At 41.2% G+C, this 16830-nt stretch overlaps 1 protein-coding gene across 2 annotated transcripts in view; it reads right to left on the bottom strand.

Moving 5' to 3' along the window:
* OTUD7A (OTU deubiquitinase 7A) overlaps positions 1-12541 on the bottom strand; it is a 174867-nt gene extending 162326 nt beyond the window's left edge. For both annotated transcript variants that reach the window (XM_064296217.1, XM_064296218.1), the window contains exon 1: positions 12225-12541. In XM_064296217.1, coding sequence (XP_064152287.1) covers positions 12225-12375 — 151 coding nt within the window. In that variant the 5' untranslated portion in view covers positions 12376-12541. The remainder of the gene's footprint in view (positions 1-12224) is intronic.
* Between the last annotated feature and the right edge of the window lie 4289 nt (positions 12542-16830).

Below are 16830 nucleotides of genomic sequence, written 5' to 3'. Positions count from 1 at the left end.
CCTGCTGGGAATTAGAGAAATAATTTTGAATGAATGAAGGATCGAGTGAAGGAATATCCCTTTCTGTGCTGAGGCGACAGGTCACTGGAAGCAGAGCAATAGAGGAGCTTTGTCGGTCAAGTGAACTCTTAACACCAGGACCGGTTGTTCAGGTCCCATTCTCAATCCACGACTTAGAGGCAACCAGAGCATCTGTGAGCCTGACGGAGTACAGAGAGCACGCTCTGCCTGGGCAGGGTTTAACATGACCAGCTCACAGGGAGACTGATCTCTGACGTGCTCCCATTTGCCCATTATCTCTTGCCTGGGGGGTGGCAGACACCTTCTGCCTTTAGACCTGAGCCCTAGTGCCCCCATGTGTTGCTATGAGGAATACAGTAACTAACAATACCTCACCCCCCTACTCTACACACACACACACACATACACACTGATCCAGTGCTCCTCAGGGTCTTGCTTGGCAGCCACAAACTCTGGCTTTGAAAGCTACAGCCTCATAAATTCCCAAATGAAATTTTCTGGCACACAAATATGATCCTGTGACTTTCCTTTTTAAAGTCCTTCAATGCTTCTCTGCACTGAAAACCAGACCCTTTGAGATCGGTCTGTCCACCCACTCTCACCTCACCTCCTGCTGTTTCCTCCCCAACCATATTACGTTCTCCAGCAGTACTGAATGCCTTTACCTTTTCTGGTTTCTCTGCCTCCATACTTTTGCAAGTTCTGTTTCCTCTGACTGGAACACACATCTTAGAAACACACACACACACACGTGTGCACACGCATACACCTGTCCCTCTGGATAAATTGGTAAATGCCTGTTCCACCTGAGCCTTAGTTCAAAGGCTGTCTCCTCCATAAAGTCATCTGTGACCATCCCCAGCAGACCTGGGCCCTTCTCCTGCGTTCTAAGTACCCTGAACCCCTCATTTTGGCAGTTACCTGACTGTAGTAGCAGTGGCTGATTAGCAGCCTGCTCCTGGTAAACCTTTAGGGGTTAAGGGAAGGGCCCTTTCCTCTTCATTTCCAGACCTCCAGCATCCAGTCTGGAGGCCATCAATGCATGTTCATAGGCTGACATGAAGGCTTTTGTTTAAGTGGGAGTTCTTAGTATGCAGCACCATTCTTTTCCTGCCTAATCAAAGAGAATGTTTTTCATTGGTTTTAGTTTGCACAGTTACTATAGCTATCCCATGTCTTTTATCATAAAGAGTGTTTGACTGTATACAGCTCCAAGTGTGAGCCACAGTATCAGAGGCTCTTCCTTTATAGACAGTTCTTTGGATCCTTCCCTCTTCAACTCAACTGAATAGTCCACTCTGCCGAGCACCAGGCTGCGGCACTGAGTGCCACTAAAAGGAATGGCACATAATTCCTTGACCTTAAGGAGCCCTGCGTGAACACACATGTCAGTGAAGAAAAGTGTCCACCACAAAGCAGTGGGGTGGGCCTGGGCAGTGGGGATGGTTTGCCCATGTGGCAACATCAAGAAAGACTTTGTGGTGTTCTTGGCTTTCCAGGTCAGAAGGATTTAATTTGAAGTAGCCAAGATGGGAAAGATGTTTGAGTGAAGTCAGCGAAGTTAGGCCACTGATAGTTGCAATCTACTCAACAGCAACCAAGAACAATAAGCCGCAACCTATTGGGTTACGGCCTTCCCCAACAGAAGAGAAATAAAACATACTGATTAATTGATAAGAGTGCCAGAAAGAAACTCACCACAAATGATCCTAGTGGGTTCAGTTTATTTTCAAAACTGTGTAAATACACTCATCTACCTAAAGATAGAATGTGTCTACCCTAATGGGGCCAGACCAGAGGACGTCTTGGATGTCTGATACTGGACAAAGGTTTTTTTTTTATCTTATTTGAAATATGTCCAGTCTAATGGTGGTGTTGTCCCCCAGTCCAGAGGGGAAAGGGCAGTCAAGGGTGCACCCAGAGGTATGATTTCAGTGAGTATTTGGGGATAGCAGCTGCTGACTTGAATAACTGGTATAGTGCTCCAAGGAGTGCATCTGAGAAATGGGGAATGGATGGGAAGCAACTTAGGGAAGTGTGTGTTTAGCAAAATCTCATATTGGCCTAACAGCTGGTCATGGAGTCCAGCTGTATTTCTAGACCCACTGACAAGATAGCCCCAGGCCTGACCATTGGTCACCAGGGCTTCCACTCCTCTAGCTCTGCTTAGGGTTTCACGGTCACCAGGATGCTTTCTCGTTCCCATGTGAAGATGTGGGACCTGACCCAGGAGCCTACTAATCATGCAGACCATAAGCAGTTAGAGCAGTGGACTTGCCTGGTAAATAACCCGGCTCGTGCTCATGGTTGGGCTTGACATCTAGCTTGATCACATTGCAGAGAAGAAATGTTCTGTTCATGTCCTTGTGACACTTTTATTTCTCATTTTAATGATAACAGTGAGCATTTTGGAGCCGACTTCAGATTCCTGTGGGATTAAGTTAGTGTAACTTGTCAAGCGAGGCCACTGCATCCTGGGGCAGTGAGGCCAACTGTGGGCCCAGGATGAGGTTCCAATCCCTCTAAGCTTCTCAGACCCCTGTCTGCTTCCACTTTGATATCTGTTGAGTGCTCCACAGGCAGCTGCATGGATTTCCATGACCAGCTGTTAGGCTGATGTGCAATTTTACTAAACGTGTATGCATGTACATGTTTATCTATCTGCAGTGCACGTGCACACAGGCCGTGTCTCAAACTTCCAGGCAGCTATAAGACTGCTAGGAATGGCACGTCCACCCACTGGCATCAACCATTCCATGGGTGCTATGTTCATCTGTGATTGAGCTGGACACATGGGACACACGGTGTTGGCACAGTGAAAGCCATTATTATCACTTGTAGAAAGCAAACTATACAATAACAACAGATTCTCAAAGGGGAAACTCTTAGATCAAAAAAATAAAAAAACCCCATCGCCATCAAGTCAATTCTAACCATAGAGATCCGACAGGATGGAGTAGAACTGCCCCATAGGATTTCCAAAGCTGTAATCTTTACAGAAGCAGACTACCACATCTTTCTCCTGGAGCAGCTGGTAGGTTCAAACCACTGACCCTTCAGTTAGCAACTGAGTGCTGAACCACTGCGCTACCAAGAATCCTTGAGAAATGCTTACCCTTCCCCATGTCCATTCTTATGTTGCTGGGCAGGCGCGCCTTAGTTCAGGTCAGATGCTGTGTTCCGGCTATCACCATGCTGCCCAGTGGTGGTGGTGGGCGCATCCCCATGGCTCCTGAGGCTTCTGCTCTGCCGCCGGGCCCTTCTAAGCCTCTGCTGACGGCTCCCACAATGCTACCAGGGCCTGCAGGGCTCTCTTGCCTCCAAGCAAGGGAAAGGGTGTGCAGCCATTACAGGGGGCACACTCAGGCCTCTCCTGCCTTGCACAAGCAAGAGTTACAGCTCTTTTAGCTCCACTGGCAAGTTTCCTGCCCAGAGGCATCTGGCTTTGTTCTGCTGTAGGAAGACCTCTGCACAAGATCCTTCAAGGCAACCCCTACATGGGGCATACTCAGGACTCTGCCATGCACTGGAAAGTGTTAGAACTCTTTTAGCTCTGCTGGCGAGCCTCCTGAGGAAGATACTTGCTCTCTAGGCCAGCAAGCCCACCGCAGCTACCTTGTTCCCTAGGCCAGCAAGCCTACACAGCCACTTCACTCTTTGAGCCAGCAAGCCCACTGCCACTGTCTCTTGTTGTCTCATGCTGTCTTCATCGTTTGCTCTTTTTCCTGGGTCTAGGAAGTTTTCAACTCAGGGACCCTGGGTCTTTGGTTCAAAGGATGCACTCTGCTCCAGACTCTTCTTATTGATGGTAGCTAGGTCCTCCCGAACCTCTGTGGAATTGGCCCTTATATGAGCCTATTCCTTGTCAATTTCAAGGCATGGTCCTTCCACCAAGACCAAGGACTGACCAATTCCCTCGGTGGACCATAAATCACTCAATTTGCATAGTCTCAGTCACTCCTTTTGTGAGAGTTACAAGACCATGGCTTTACCACAGAAGACCATATAAAAGTGATTCATTGCACTTTAGCACACTTCCTCAAGTCGCCTCCCATCCCCCTCTCCATTTCTTGGTTCATTCCTTGGAGCATTATACCAATTACCCAAGCCTGCAGCTGCTACCCCAAATCATGGGAGTTTCCAAAGACCAAATACAAGTGTTAATGGGATTATCTGTCCATATGACTGACAGATAATTGTGAGTTGTCTTTCCCCACATGATGTGGGTCAAGGAAGCACAGCCTATGCAAAATTCCAAACTACATAACCTTCCCATTCAGTGGACCTAGGACTGGTCAAGAGTAGATACGGTTTCTCATAAACAGCTCTAAGGATTTTGGTTTTCAAATTATTAACTCAACTGTTAAATACATATGCATCTTAAAATACGTGTACATCTTCTGTATGTTTATTTGGAGCATACAATTTAACTTAATTGCCATCATTTTCCTTAATTTTGCAAATTCCACAGAGAAAGATTCTGAAAAATTATACTGGGGACATATGAGATGTTATTTTCCAGTTAATGCTTTTCCTCAGTGCATTCTGGCTGCCTTGTTCATGGATGCTTTCTATGGGCAACACCATAAGGAAGGCATGTGGAAAATTAAAATAATACCTTGACAGAGCTGCAAGGGCTAAAATTGACAGTTATGGAAAAACTGGAGAGTTACTTTCTCTTTAGTTAGGAACTGACCCTTTATAAACAACTCATATATTTGGCCTCCCCCTCAAAAGTCTTCCTTACTAATTTTTAATACCTATGAAGTTTTTTTTATGTTTTTTAGTTTTTATGAAGTGGCCAGAACAGTGGCATGTGAATGTTAGCTATTAGTTCTATATACAGTTTTTGTGGTCTATTGACGGAGAGTCCCTGGGTGAGCAAACAGCTAAGTTCTCGAGTACTAGCAGAAAGGTTGGTGGTTCAAACCCACCCAAATGTGCTTCGGAAGACAGGCCTAGTGATCTACTTTGAAAGGTCACAGTCTTGAAAACCCTATGGAACACAGTTCTACTCTGCACACATGGGGTCACCATGAGTTGAAATCAACACAATGTCAACTAACAACAACACTGAAGTATTATTTTATTTGAAAATAAAAGTTAATTGGCCATACACATAAGATGAGTTACTAAACTGGCCCTTCACTGATCCATTAAACCTATTTTGAGTACATGTTGCTTACAAAGCAAATTGCTTACAAAGCGGAGTGGGAAGAAAGGAAAGTGCTAGAAGTTGTTGCTTTCTGGAAAGAACCTGGAATTTAGTGGCACAAACGGATTCATAAGGTGGTTCTGCTATGTTCTGTTTGTGTGACTTCAGGGAATTTTCTTGACCTCAGTTCTCTTATGTATAAAATGGTAAACCTAGCCCTTTCTTTGTTAATTCACTGGGAGGATTAAATATCACATTTAAAGAGCCTAATGTCTGACGCATAATGATGTACAGTAAATGCTAATGACTACTGTTGAAACTATCATCTTTGTTTTTAAGATCTTGTAATTTAATGAGGGAAATGAGTAAGTGATTAATTATAAAATAAGGTACAACCAAATGTATGTTACTATACCAAAACCAAACCCGTTGCTGTCAAGTCAATTACGACTCATAGAGACCCTATCGGACAGAGTAGAGCTGCACACAGGGGTTTCCAAGGAGCAGCTGGTGGATTCAAACTACTGACCTTTTGGTTAGCAGCCAAGCTCTTGACCACTGCGCCACCAGGGCTCCTCTGTTAAAACAGATGTTCACAAAGTTCTGAGGCGATGGCAAGGAATGACTAATTCTAATACTTTCTAGAAACTTCTTCCCCCAGATATCCACACAGCTCACTCCCTCACTGCCTCAAATCTTTGCTAAGATCCCATTTTGTTAGTGAGGCCTTCCCTGAAGATCCTAATTTAAATTGAACCCACACCCATACCCTTACCTCACCCAATTGATTTAGTTTTCTCCATATCACTGACTGCAATTTCTAAAATATGAGAGAATTTATTTCTTTATGTTTTTATTGCCTGTCACATGTGAGCACGGATTTTTGTCTGGTTTACCCATTGCTTTACTCCCACCACCTAGTTCAATGCCTGGCACAGAGGGAGCCTTCATGCTCTATCGAGTGACTGTGCTTGCTGTTGGGTTACAGTGAGCAAAACCTGCTGTGGTTCCTGCTGTCGTGGAGCTCATAGTCCACTTTGGAGGAGGAGCGTACATGGGGGGTTGGCCAGTGCTGAAATGAGCTTAGGCAAAGGCACAGAGCATCATGGTGCATCTGGGGAAAGGAATGGTTGAAGACACGCAGTGGGAGACAAGTGAATGGGACAGGATGAAGCTAGAGGCTGAAGGAACCTGTGCGCTGTGGGAAGGAGTTTAGACTTTATTTTACAGGTGATGGGGACATCAGAGGTTTGTGGGAAATGGAACCACCGGGCCTGAACCTTCATTATAGCTGGACCACTTTGCAAACATGCAAAGGGCAGCCATGAAGGAAAAAGGAGGGCATGAAGGACATGCCCTTAAGCTCCCTGTCTTTGCCTCTTGTTCTCCCTCTCCTTTGTATGTCCAGAAGCAGCTCGGAAGGAAGGCTTGGCAATCAGCTTCTGAAAGGTCACAGCCTTGAAAACCCTATGGAGCACAGTTCTACTCTGTCACACATGGGGTCACCATGAGTCACAGTCGACTCAGTGGCAAGTGGCAGTTATTACCCTACGCTACTCTTTTTTCTCATTGGCTCCCTCTATTGTACAATGACTCCCATAACTGTGTGAATGTGTTTTAAATTTTTATTTTGAGATAATTACAGACTCACAAAAGTTCACACAAATAGTAGAGAGGGCACCCATGCACCTTTCACTCAGCTTCCCACAATGGCACCATCATTGTGTTTTTAGCCCTTAAGAAGCCCCCTCTCTAAATTCCCACCCTATTTATAACCTCCCAGCACAGGCCTCAGAAAGATCTGAGGTCTCACAACGAAAACATTTCTGTCTTTGAAACACTGGAGTTTAGAAGATTTTTTACTTAAACAACATTGATGGCTCAAGGGTCTATCACACATATATAGCCATGGTCTTTTCCCTGCTGAAAAGAGAGGACTGGTCCCATCCTGGGTAAGATGGAAGAAGCACACTCTAGCCTGTCCTATCAAATTCAGCTGTGGCAACTGGAGAGAATGCACAGAACAGATATCTAAGGACTAGGAAAAGTAAATGAGAGCAGGAAGATTGGGGAACAAGACCACGATACAAAGTACCAGAACTGGTAGTGGGTTTAGCACCCACCCCATGTGAACTCGATGCAGCCCAACACTCAGAAGTGAGCATTTGTTCCAGGAGAAGTCCTCTAGCTCTGGCTCAAGAAGCCAGATGCTCATAGAAAGTGTGGAAACCCTCATTTATTATTATTTTTTCTTTAAAAATAGTGTTTTAATTCTTGTGTACCCCAGACACCAGTTATTCTGTGGTAGCGGAGGCAGCAGTGGCAATGGAGGTTGGCAGGAGACTAAAACTCTGAGGCAGGGCAACATTCCTCTCCAGTCAGAGGCGCTGTGATCCCAAGAGAATGGAGTGACTCCCCATAGCTTTCTTTCTCTCTGGCTTCTGATTACTTAGCTCCAACAAGGGCTCAGTCAAGAAAGCATGCAGCAGAGTTGGGTAAAAAACACCCCAGCTAGCTGGCTGGAGAACTGGAGTGGTACAGCCTCAGGGATCCAAGAAGTATTGAGGATATTATGATGAGGAGGAGTTTGGGAAAGTAACCCCTTAAAGTTGTTTATGAACTTTTGGATTACTCCTGAGCTGCACCTGTGTGGGTCTGACCCTAAACATACTACATAGACTTTGAGTAATGAAATATGGGATAGGCTAACACCCAAATCCCAGGCTGGCCACCAGGTGGTATACATGAGAGACTGATCCAAATAGCACTTTTCAAAGGCTTTAGAATCCACAGAAATTTTGTAGAACCTGGAATTTGTGGCCTGAACCTAATTGGGGTAATTGCCTTCTAGAGCAAAAATGACAATACTTGCCTTAAGATTTAAGCACAAACCAGAGTCTCAAGATATAACATTCTAAAGTCTAGGGTACAGTCCAAAATTACTTAACATACAAAAAAAAAAAAAGGAAAATCTCAATAGCAATGCTGGGATGAAACAAGTATTTAAATTATCTGACAAGCACTTTAAAGCAGTTATTATAAATATTAGCTAACAAATAAAAGAGAACACTCTTGAAATATATGGAAAGATGAAGTCTCAGCAAAGAAACAGAAGATATAAAGAAAAAACAAATGAAAATGTTAGAAATGAAAAATTCAACAAATGAAATAAAATTTTACTGCATGGCCTCAGTCAACAGAATGGAGATGGATAGAGGAAAGAGTCAGAAGATTTGAGTATAGATTGATAGAAATTATCTAATTTGAGCAAAAGATTGGAGAAAAAAATGAACAGGACCTCAGGGATTTGTAGGAAGTAACAAAAAGCCTAATATTCATATCATCTGAGTTCCAGAAAGAGAGGAGAAAAGCACAGAGCAAAAGAATATATAAAGAAATAATGACTGAAAATCTGGTTTACTTAAGAGTTTAAAGAAGAAAAACTACATGATCATAGCAATTGATGCAGAAAATGCATTTGACAAAATTCAACATCTAGAAATGATAAAACTCTCAACAAATTAGATAAAGAAGAGAATTTCCTCCACCTGATAAAGGACATCTACAAAAATCTATAGCTAACATCATAGTTAATGATGAAAGGCTTAATGCTTTCTCCCAAAGATCAAGAACGTGGCAAGGATGTTATCTTTCAAAACTACTATTCAACCTTTTACTAGAAGTCCTAGCCAGTGCAATAAGACAAGAAGAAGAAATAAAAGGCATATAGATTGGAAATTAGGAAATAAAAATATCCTTATTAAGAAACAACATGAATCTATGTAGAAGATCCCAAGGAATGCACACACACATACACACACACTTTAAAAAAATAATTGAGTTTAGCAAGATTGCAGGATATAAGTCCAATACACAAAAAATCAATCATATTTCTATATACTATTAATGATTAGAAACTGAAATTAAAAAATCACAAAAATCTAAAAACTTTTAAATATAAATCTAATAGAAACGTACAGAATCTAGCTAAAAACTACAAAATGTTGATAAAAGAGCTTAAACAGTCCCAAATAAATGGAAACTCATACTGATTTCATGGATTGGAAGACATAGGATTGATTTATAGTTTTAACATAACCCTAATCAAAATTCCAGCAGGATATTCTGTAGATAGAGATAAACTGACTAAAGTTTACATGGAAAGGCAAAGGAAATAGAATAGTGGAAACACTTCTGGAAAGACTTAATACAAAGCTACCATAATCAGGATGATGCAGGATTGGCAAAGGAATAGACATATTTAGCAATGAAACACAACAGAGTCAAGAAAAAAATTTCTACAAATACACTCCATTGGTTTTTGATAAAGGTGCAGAGGCAATTCAATGGAAGAAGAATAGCCTTTTCAACAAATCCTGTTGGAACAATCAGACATCCATAAAAATTTATGTATAAAAATGGATCTTGACCTGAATCTCACACTTTATACAAAAATCAGTTCAAAATGGGTCAGAGAAGAACACACAGGAGAAAATCTTCATGATCTGGGGTCATCAAAGAGCTCTTTGACATGTCACCAAAAGCATGATCCATAAAAGAACAAAATTTGGATGTCATCAAAATTAAACAAAACAAAAACAATAAACACTTTTTCTCTGCAAGACAAAATGTTAAGCAAATAAAAACTCAAGAACAGAGTGGGAGAAAATGTTTGCAAATCACATATCTGACAAAGGATTTATATTGAGAAAAATAGAGAACTCCCAAAACTCTACTATAAGAAAATAAACTATTCAATTTAAAAATAGGATAAAACTTGAACAGACATTTCACCAAAGAGAAAATACAGATGCCAGATAATAACATGAACGTTTTTTCAACATCATTAGTCATGAAGTAAAATGAAATTTAAAATCACGACGAAATGCCATTAGACACCTATCGGAAGGGCTAAAAGAGAAAGAAAAAAAAAAAAGAAATACTGAATGTTCGTGAGGATGCAAAGAAACTGGCACGCTCATACACTGCGGCGGGGGGGGTGGGGGGTGGGGGGGAATGTAAAATCGTACAGTACTCTGGAAGACAGTTCGGCAGTTCTTATGAAGTTAGACATAACTTACCATATGACCCAGCAGTCCCACCCCTATGTGTTTACACTAGAGAAATAAAATTGTTTTTACATTTTATTTCTGCATACAAAAATGCTTATATCATCTCTGTTTATAATATGCCAAAGCTGGAAAAATCTGAAATGCCCTTCAACGAATGAACAGATAAAAAAAAAAAATTGTGGTACATTCATAGACTAGAACACTACTCGGCAATAAAAAAGAACAAACTAGTGACACACACAACTTAGATGGGTTTTAAAACAATTATGCTCAATGAAAGAAGCCCATTTTGAAAGATTAGGTTCTGTATCACTCCAATTATACAACATAGTTGAAAAGGGATAAAACTAAAATGATAGAAAAGAGAGTAAGAGTTGCCAGGGGATAGGATGGGGGAGGCCATGGTATAATAGAAAACAGAAGGGAATATTCTGGGGGTGATCAGTCTATTCTGTATCCTGACAGTGGTAGTAATAATACAAATCTGTACATGTGTTAAAATTCACAGAACTGCACACAAAAGTTCAATTTTACTCTATGCTAAAATAAAATTAAAGAAAAAAAAAATAGAAGAGATGTTGACTCCTGCTTCCTATTGAAGGCTATATATAGATACTAAAAGCAACATCAGTACAGTCACAACAGCAACAAACATCATCTTCTACTACTTTTTGAGCAACTGTGGACACGCTGGTCACTTCAGTAGAATTTTACATACACTGCTTCTAACATTCCTAATCATCCTGTAGGGTAGGTTACGCTCAATTTATAGAAAAAGAACTGAAGTTCAAGGGGTAAACTAATTTGCCCTACATCTGATGGATGGTAAGTGGGTGAGTCTGGACTTGAACCCAGGTCTGACTGCCAATCTCATTTCAAATCTGCTACTCCACACTACTGCTCACTTAACTGAATGAGATCAGTGGCAAGGGGCAGGGAGACATTATGTGAACAGCGGGAAGTGAGAATCACACTTTGATTCACACACATTACAAAAGTTCTCTAAACATATTGTATTCAAAACCCTGGATGTATTTGAAATTCTGGGAGGTTCAGGGATAGTTACAAACTATGGTATTGCCACTGCCATTTTCTCAGAATCCTCCAATAGGTGGTTCTTAATTTTCAACAGAATCAAATAGTCACCTCCATTTATACAAACGTACAATAATCCCTATTTTTCCCTACATGAATTAAAAAATCATTGCGACTTACAATACTTGACTGAGTGTTTCCTAATTTTACAAATAGCTGTTTATACATTTGATGCAGAGTAAAAATTTGAAAATTCTCTCCTCTGACATATTTGACTGTCTGGAGAAGTTGTAACTGGCTCTCCCCCTTATATCTCCTCACACACAAAAAAAGTAAAAAAATACACAGAATAAATTCATTTACAAGACAGAAACTAAACTTGCATTTTTAGTGTATTACGAGTATAGCTGAATAAATATCTAAAAACATCACAATACAGATTTTTCATGCAGCAAATGATATTTACTCTGAAAATTTTGAAGAAGAATTTTGCCTTCTTGCCTGTGAATCATTCCCAATTACTTTATTGGCTATTAAGTGGTTGTTTTGCCTAAAGTATTTTTATCTCAGCTAAAACAGAGATAAAAAGCAGTCTCCAATAAAAGTTTTTATTTTCTTGAATGTTCTATAATTTCTGCTCTAGTAAGTACATTTTCTTAAAAAAATATTTACTAATAAATTTGGACTCAACACCTATAAGATTTAACACAAGGTAAAGCCTAGCTAATACCTTCTGTGCTTTTATTGTAGAGAGTTAGGGTGATCTATTCCATGTCCAAAAGAAAGTCAAGAATAACAGTAATAATTTCTTTTACTTTTTAGAGTCCAGGTACCAAAAATGTTAACCATCATTGTCAGGTAACAGAAATCTCCCTCTATCGTCACCAGGCAGAGGTATTTATGCCCAAGGGGTGAGGTGAGGGGCAAGGAGGTGGACTTACCTTCCAGCAGATCTCTGGCCAGACCAGGTTCTGCCCCTGTGGACCGAACAAAGTCTGACAGGACTGCGTCCATATCAAGAGTCATATGATCATGTAGAAGTGCTGCCCAGCACTCAGCCGAGGTGGGGTTTGGAAGCAGGCTAGAAACCATCCATCTGCAGGCAGGAAGGGAAAAGGCCTCTTACTGTGTGTTATAGACTGAATCATGTCCCCCTGAAATATGTGTTAAATTCTAACCCCCGTACCTGTAAATATGACCCTGTCTGGAAATAGTTTTTTGTTATGTTAATGAGGGCATACCAGAGCAGAGTGGGTCCTAAACCTAATCACTTCTGAGTTATAAAAGGAACAGAATAGACACAAAGACACTTGCAGGAGGAAGGCGAATGCCAAGGAATGCCAGGGATTGATGGCAGAAGCCATAACCTAGGAGAGAGGCTCACAAAAGGAATCAGCATGGCTAAGACCCTGATTTGGACTTCAAGCCACCAGGACTGTGGAAAAAATAAATTTATGTTATTTAAGCCACCCATTTGTGGTGTTTCTGTTAAGGTAACCCTAGAAGATCAAGACATCATGTGATGGAGATGGAAATGTGAGTGATGGCATGTGCAGACCCAGTGGAGGGAAGGAACCACTTCTCCCTGCTATTATATTTCTGCACTGATTTGGGACAGCTATCTTATTTTTAATGCAAGATGTTAAATAACAAATGTCAAACAAAAATATTATTCCTGCATACATGGCATATAGGACCAGAGGTCATGAGCAACTCCAGTACTTTGACTTTACATTTTACTAATTCCATTATTAATCACACTGGAAAAAAATAGATTTTTAAAAAACCCAGCACCTGAGTATACCTAGACAGTTTCATCTGGAATCACTAGATTTCTAATCCTCTTCCAAGTTACCTCGGAGTCACAATACATACTGTAACACATCCATAATGACACAATCCCTGGCATTCTTTGGCAAAACTGTGTTACCTGCTACATCCCAATTACATATCATCAGTGAGTCATCCCATCCTGTCCCCTCAGCCCTCACTCCTCACTTAGCACTTAGGAAAGATTCCAGGTTAACTGGCTTTAGAGTTGATTTAATACCAGACTTGTTGAAGATGACCACTAGACTCTCTGCCATCTTCTCTAAGAGTTGTCATATTTACAGCAGTGATTAAACAAAATCATAATGCAGTCATATTTCCTAGGGAGAATAATATCAGTCAGAGGGATGTAACAGATGCCTAGCAGCTTGACCACAAGCTGATTGTACTTCCCTACCCCCGGATTTCTGGGGAAAATGACCACCACACTTGTCTGTGAGTGCCTCACACTGGCGAACCAGTGCTCGAGCCCCTGGTGGAGCCTCAGTCTTGGTTGATAAAATACAAATGCATCCTTGTGTCTGTAAAGTTAAGGGGTCAATAAACTATGGCCCGTGAACCAAATCTGGCCCATCGCTTCCTTGTAAATTAAGTTTTATTGGAACACAGCCACACCTATTTATCGATGGATTGCCTGTGGCTGCTTCTGTGCAGGGCTGAACTGAGTAGTTGCAATAGAGACTGCAAGGTCCACAGGGACCAAAAATATTTTCTATCTGACACTTTAGAGAAAGTTTGCTGACTTCAGTATAAAACCAAAACCAAACCCACTGCCATCCAGTCGATTCCGATTCATACCAAACCCAGTACCGTTGAGTTGATTGCAACTCATAGCGACCCTGTGAGACAAAGTAGAACTGCCCCATAGAGTTTCCAAGGAACACCTGGCGGATTCGAACTGCTGACCTCTTGGTTAGCAGTTGTAGCACTTAACCACTACGCCACCAGGGTTTCTGACTTCAGTATAGATGATGGAAATCTCTATACTAGCAACTATTTGATAAAATAAAGAATTCAAAAGAGGTCTGAAAAAGACTTCAGTGATGACATGCTTCCCTGCACATTGGCTGATGAGAAAAGCAGGTGCTTTCCTTTGTCACATTTTTATTCTCTTTATTCAAAAGCAAAAATGACTGAGCAACTAATATGCTGGATTCTTGAATCAGAAAGCTGCTGAGGGTTGGAAAAAGTTGTTCCCTTTATTGGACAGTGGTATTTAGAAACCAAGATTTGAGTGCTGGGTGTGCTCATGTTACTGGGGTGTCACTGCTTCTAAGGCCTATCAGCAGACAGCAAATGTGGTTAGATTTCATTTTTACCCCATAGAGTCAGACTTATAGGGAGAGATTTTTTAAAGTAACTAATTAAAGTAATAATTGAGTTTGGATTGTGAAAGTTCAGTGCAGCCATAAAGCCCTGTGACCACCTTGCAGTGCAGCCCGAGAAACCACTGTAGAGACTGCTGCCTCCAAATCAGGGTTTTCCACTTCAAAGGCATTTAGAAGAGTGGTTAGAAGCATCTTCCAATGATATTTCTAATGCTCAGAATATTTTTAAGTGGGTCTTCTGGAACTCTTTCCATAATGTGGGGCACATTGTTTTGGAATACTTTGCTGACAAATCAGCATTTTGAAGGGCAGGTTGGACGTGTGGTGCCTCAGAGCTCCATCAGGAGGTGCAAGGCTGGTACAGGCAGTGCAGAGAGCTGCCTTGGTAGCATCACGTTCACACAACTGGTAGGACACTGACAAGTTTTCAGTGGCTACTTGTGGCCCCTTGTAATAAAATTAAAAAAAAAATCTTGACTCAGTTTGAGGCACTGACTGGAGGCTGGTCATTTCCCCTTTGTGGGTACCTGATTATATCCACACTCCAGCAACTCCCCTTATGGGGTTCTCACACTTGGGGGCTACTAGGCCCCCACCCTAATTGCTCTGAGGCTAGGTATTGAACACCTAGGGACAGCCCCTATGCCCTAAAAAAAAAAAATGCCCTGGAGACTACAAAATTATTCATATTAGCAACCCACAGAGATCATGTGAAATTCAGCAAACTCATATACATAAATCCTGCTTGCCATATATAAACTGTTTCCTACAATTCCAGTGTGTTGTTATCCTGTTCCCAGTACAACCCTCAGTGTGGCCCTGCATGGTGCCTTCTCTCATTTGGAGCTGTAAATAGTAAGTTTGCCTTTCATTTATCTGAGGTCTTTTTTTTCCCTAAATTTTATTTATTTATTTATTTTGCTGTTGTTGAGAAGGTACACAGCAAAACATACACCAATTCAACATTCTCTACACGCACCAATTAGTGACCCTGATTACATTCTTCCAGTTGTGCAACCATTCTCACCCTTCTTTTCTGAGTTGTTCCTCCCTCATTAACATAAATGTAACATATGCCCCCTAAGGTTCCCATGTAATCTTTTGAGTTGCTGTTGTCAGTTTGATCCCATATAGATATTTCTTAAAACAGCATAATGCTGAAGGTAGGCTTTTTTTTTTTTTTTTACAAGTTATGCTAAACTACTGTTCAGTTTTAAGATGACTTTCCACCCACTGCCGTCGAGTTGATTCTGACTCATAGCAACCCTATAGGACAGAGTAGAACTGCCCCATAGAGTTTCCAAGGAGCACCTAGCGGATTTGAACTGCTGACCTCTTGGTTAGCAGCCGAAGCACTCAACCACTACGCCACCATGGTTTCCAAGATGACTTTAGGGGATACTTTTGGTTTAAGGTTTAAAGATTATCTCAAGGCAATAGTTTCAGGGTTTCATCTACCCTCCATGGCTGTAGAAAATCTGGAGTCCATGAGAATTTGAAATTCTGTTCTGCATTTTGCCCCTTTTGATCAGAGATTCTTTTACAGAATCTCTGATCAAAATGCAAAGAACCCATATCTTATATATCCGTATGGCTATGATTTAAAATGGGGGAAATAACAGGCATTGGTGAGTATGTAGAGAAATTGGAACCCTCATCCATTGCTGGTGGAAATGCAAAATGGTACAGTAACTGTGGAAAACAATGTGGCAGTTCATCAAAACGTTAAACATAAAATTACCGTATGATCCAGCAATGTAACTCCTATGTATACATCCAAAAAGCTTTGAAAACAGGAATACAAACAGATACTTTTACACCAACATTCACTGCAGCACTATTCACAATAGCCAAAAAGTGGAAACAGCCTAAATGTTCATCAGTGGATAGATGAATGGATAAAGAAAATGTGGTAGGTACATACAAGAGAAATGAAGTCCTGATACAAGCCACGACATGAATGAACCTTGAAAGCATTACGGTCAGTGAAATAAGTCAGTCTCAAAAGGCCAAATACTGTATGAGTCCACTTACATGAAATTTCTAGAAGAGACAGGTACATAGAGGTCCCACCGGGGGTAAGAGGAAGGGAGGCGGAAAGGAGGACTCAATGCTTAAGGGCCACTGAGCTTCTGTTAAGGGTGATGTTATACTTTGGGAATGAGTAAGGGTGATGTTAAACAATGATGAACACAATGCCACTGAACTGTACATGTGAAGACTATTTAAATGCCAAATGTTTGTTACATATATATTTATTACAATTAAAAAACTTATATCTTATATTTTAGACACTTAATATAAGGAGCCCTGATGGCGCTGTAGCTGAAGAGCTTGGCTGCTAACCAAAACGTTCTAACCCACCAGCCGCTCTGAGGGAGAAAGATGT

This window comes from Loxodonta africana, chromosome 13, assembly GCF_030014295.1.
Source record: "Loxodonta africana isolate mLoxAfr1 chromosome 13, mLoxAfr1.hap2, whole genome shotgun sequence".
NCBI classification, from domain to species: Eukaryota; Metazoa; Chordata; class Mammalia; order Proboscidea; family Elephantidae; genus Loxodonta; species Loxodonta africana.
This window is presented reverse-complemented; position numbering and strand designations above follow the sequence as displayed.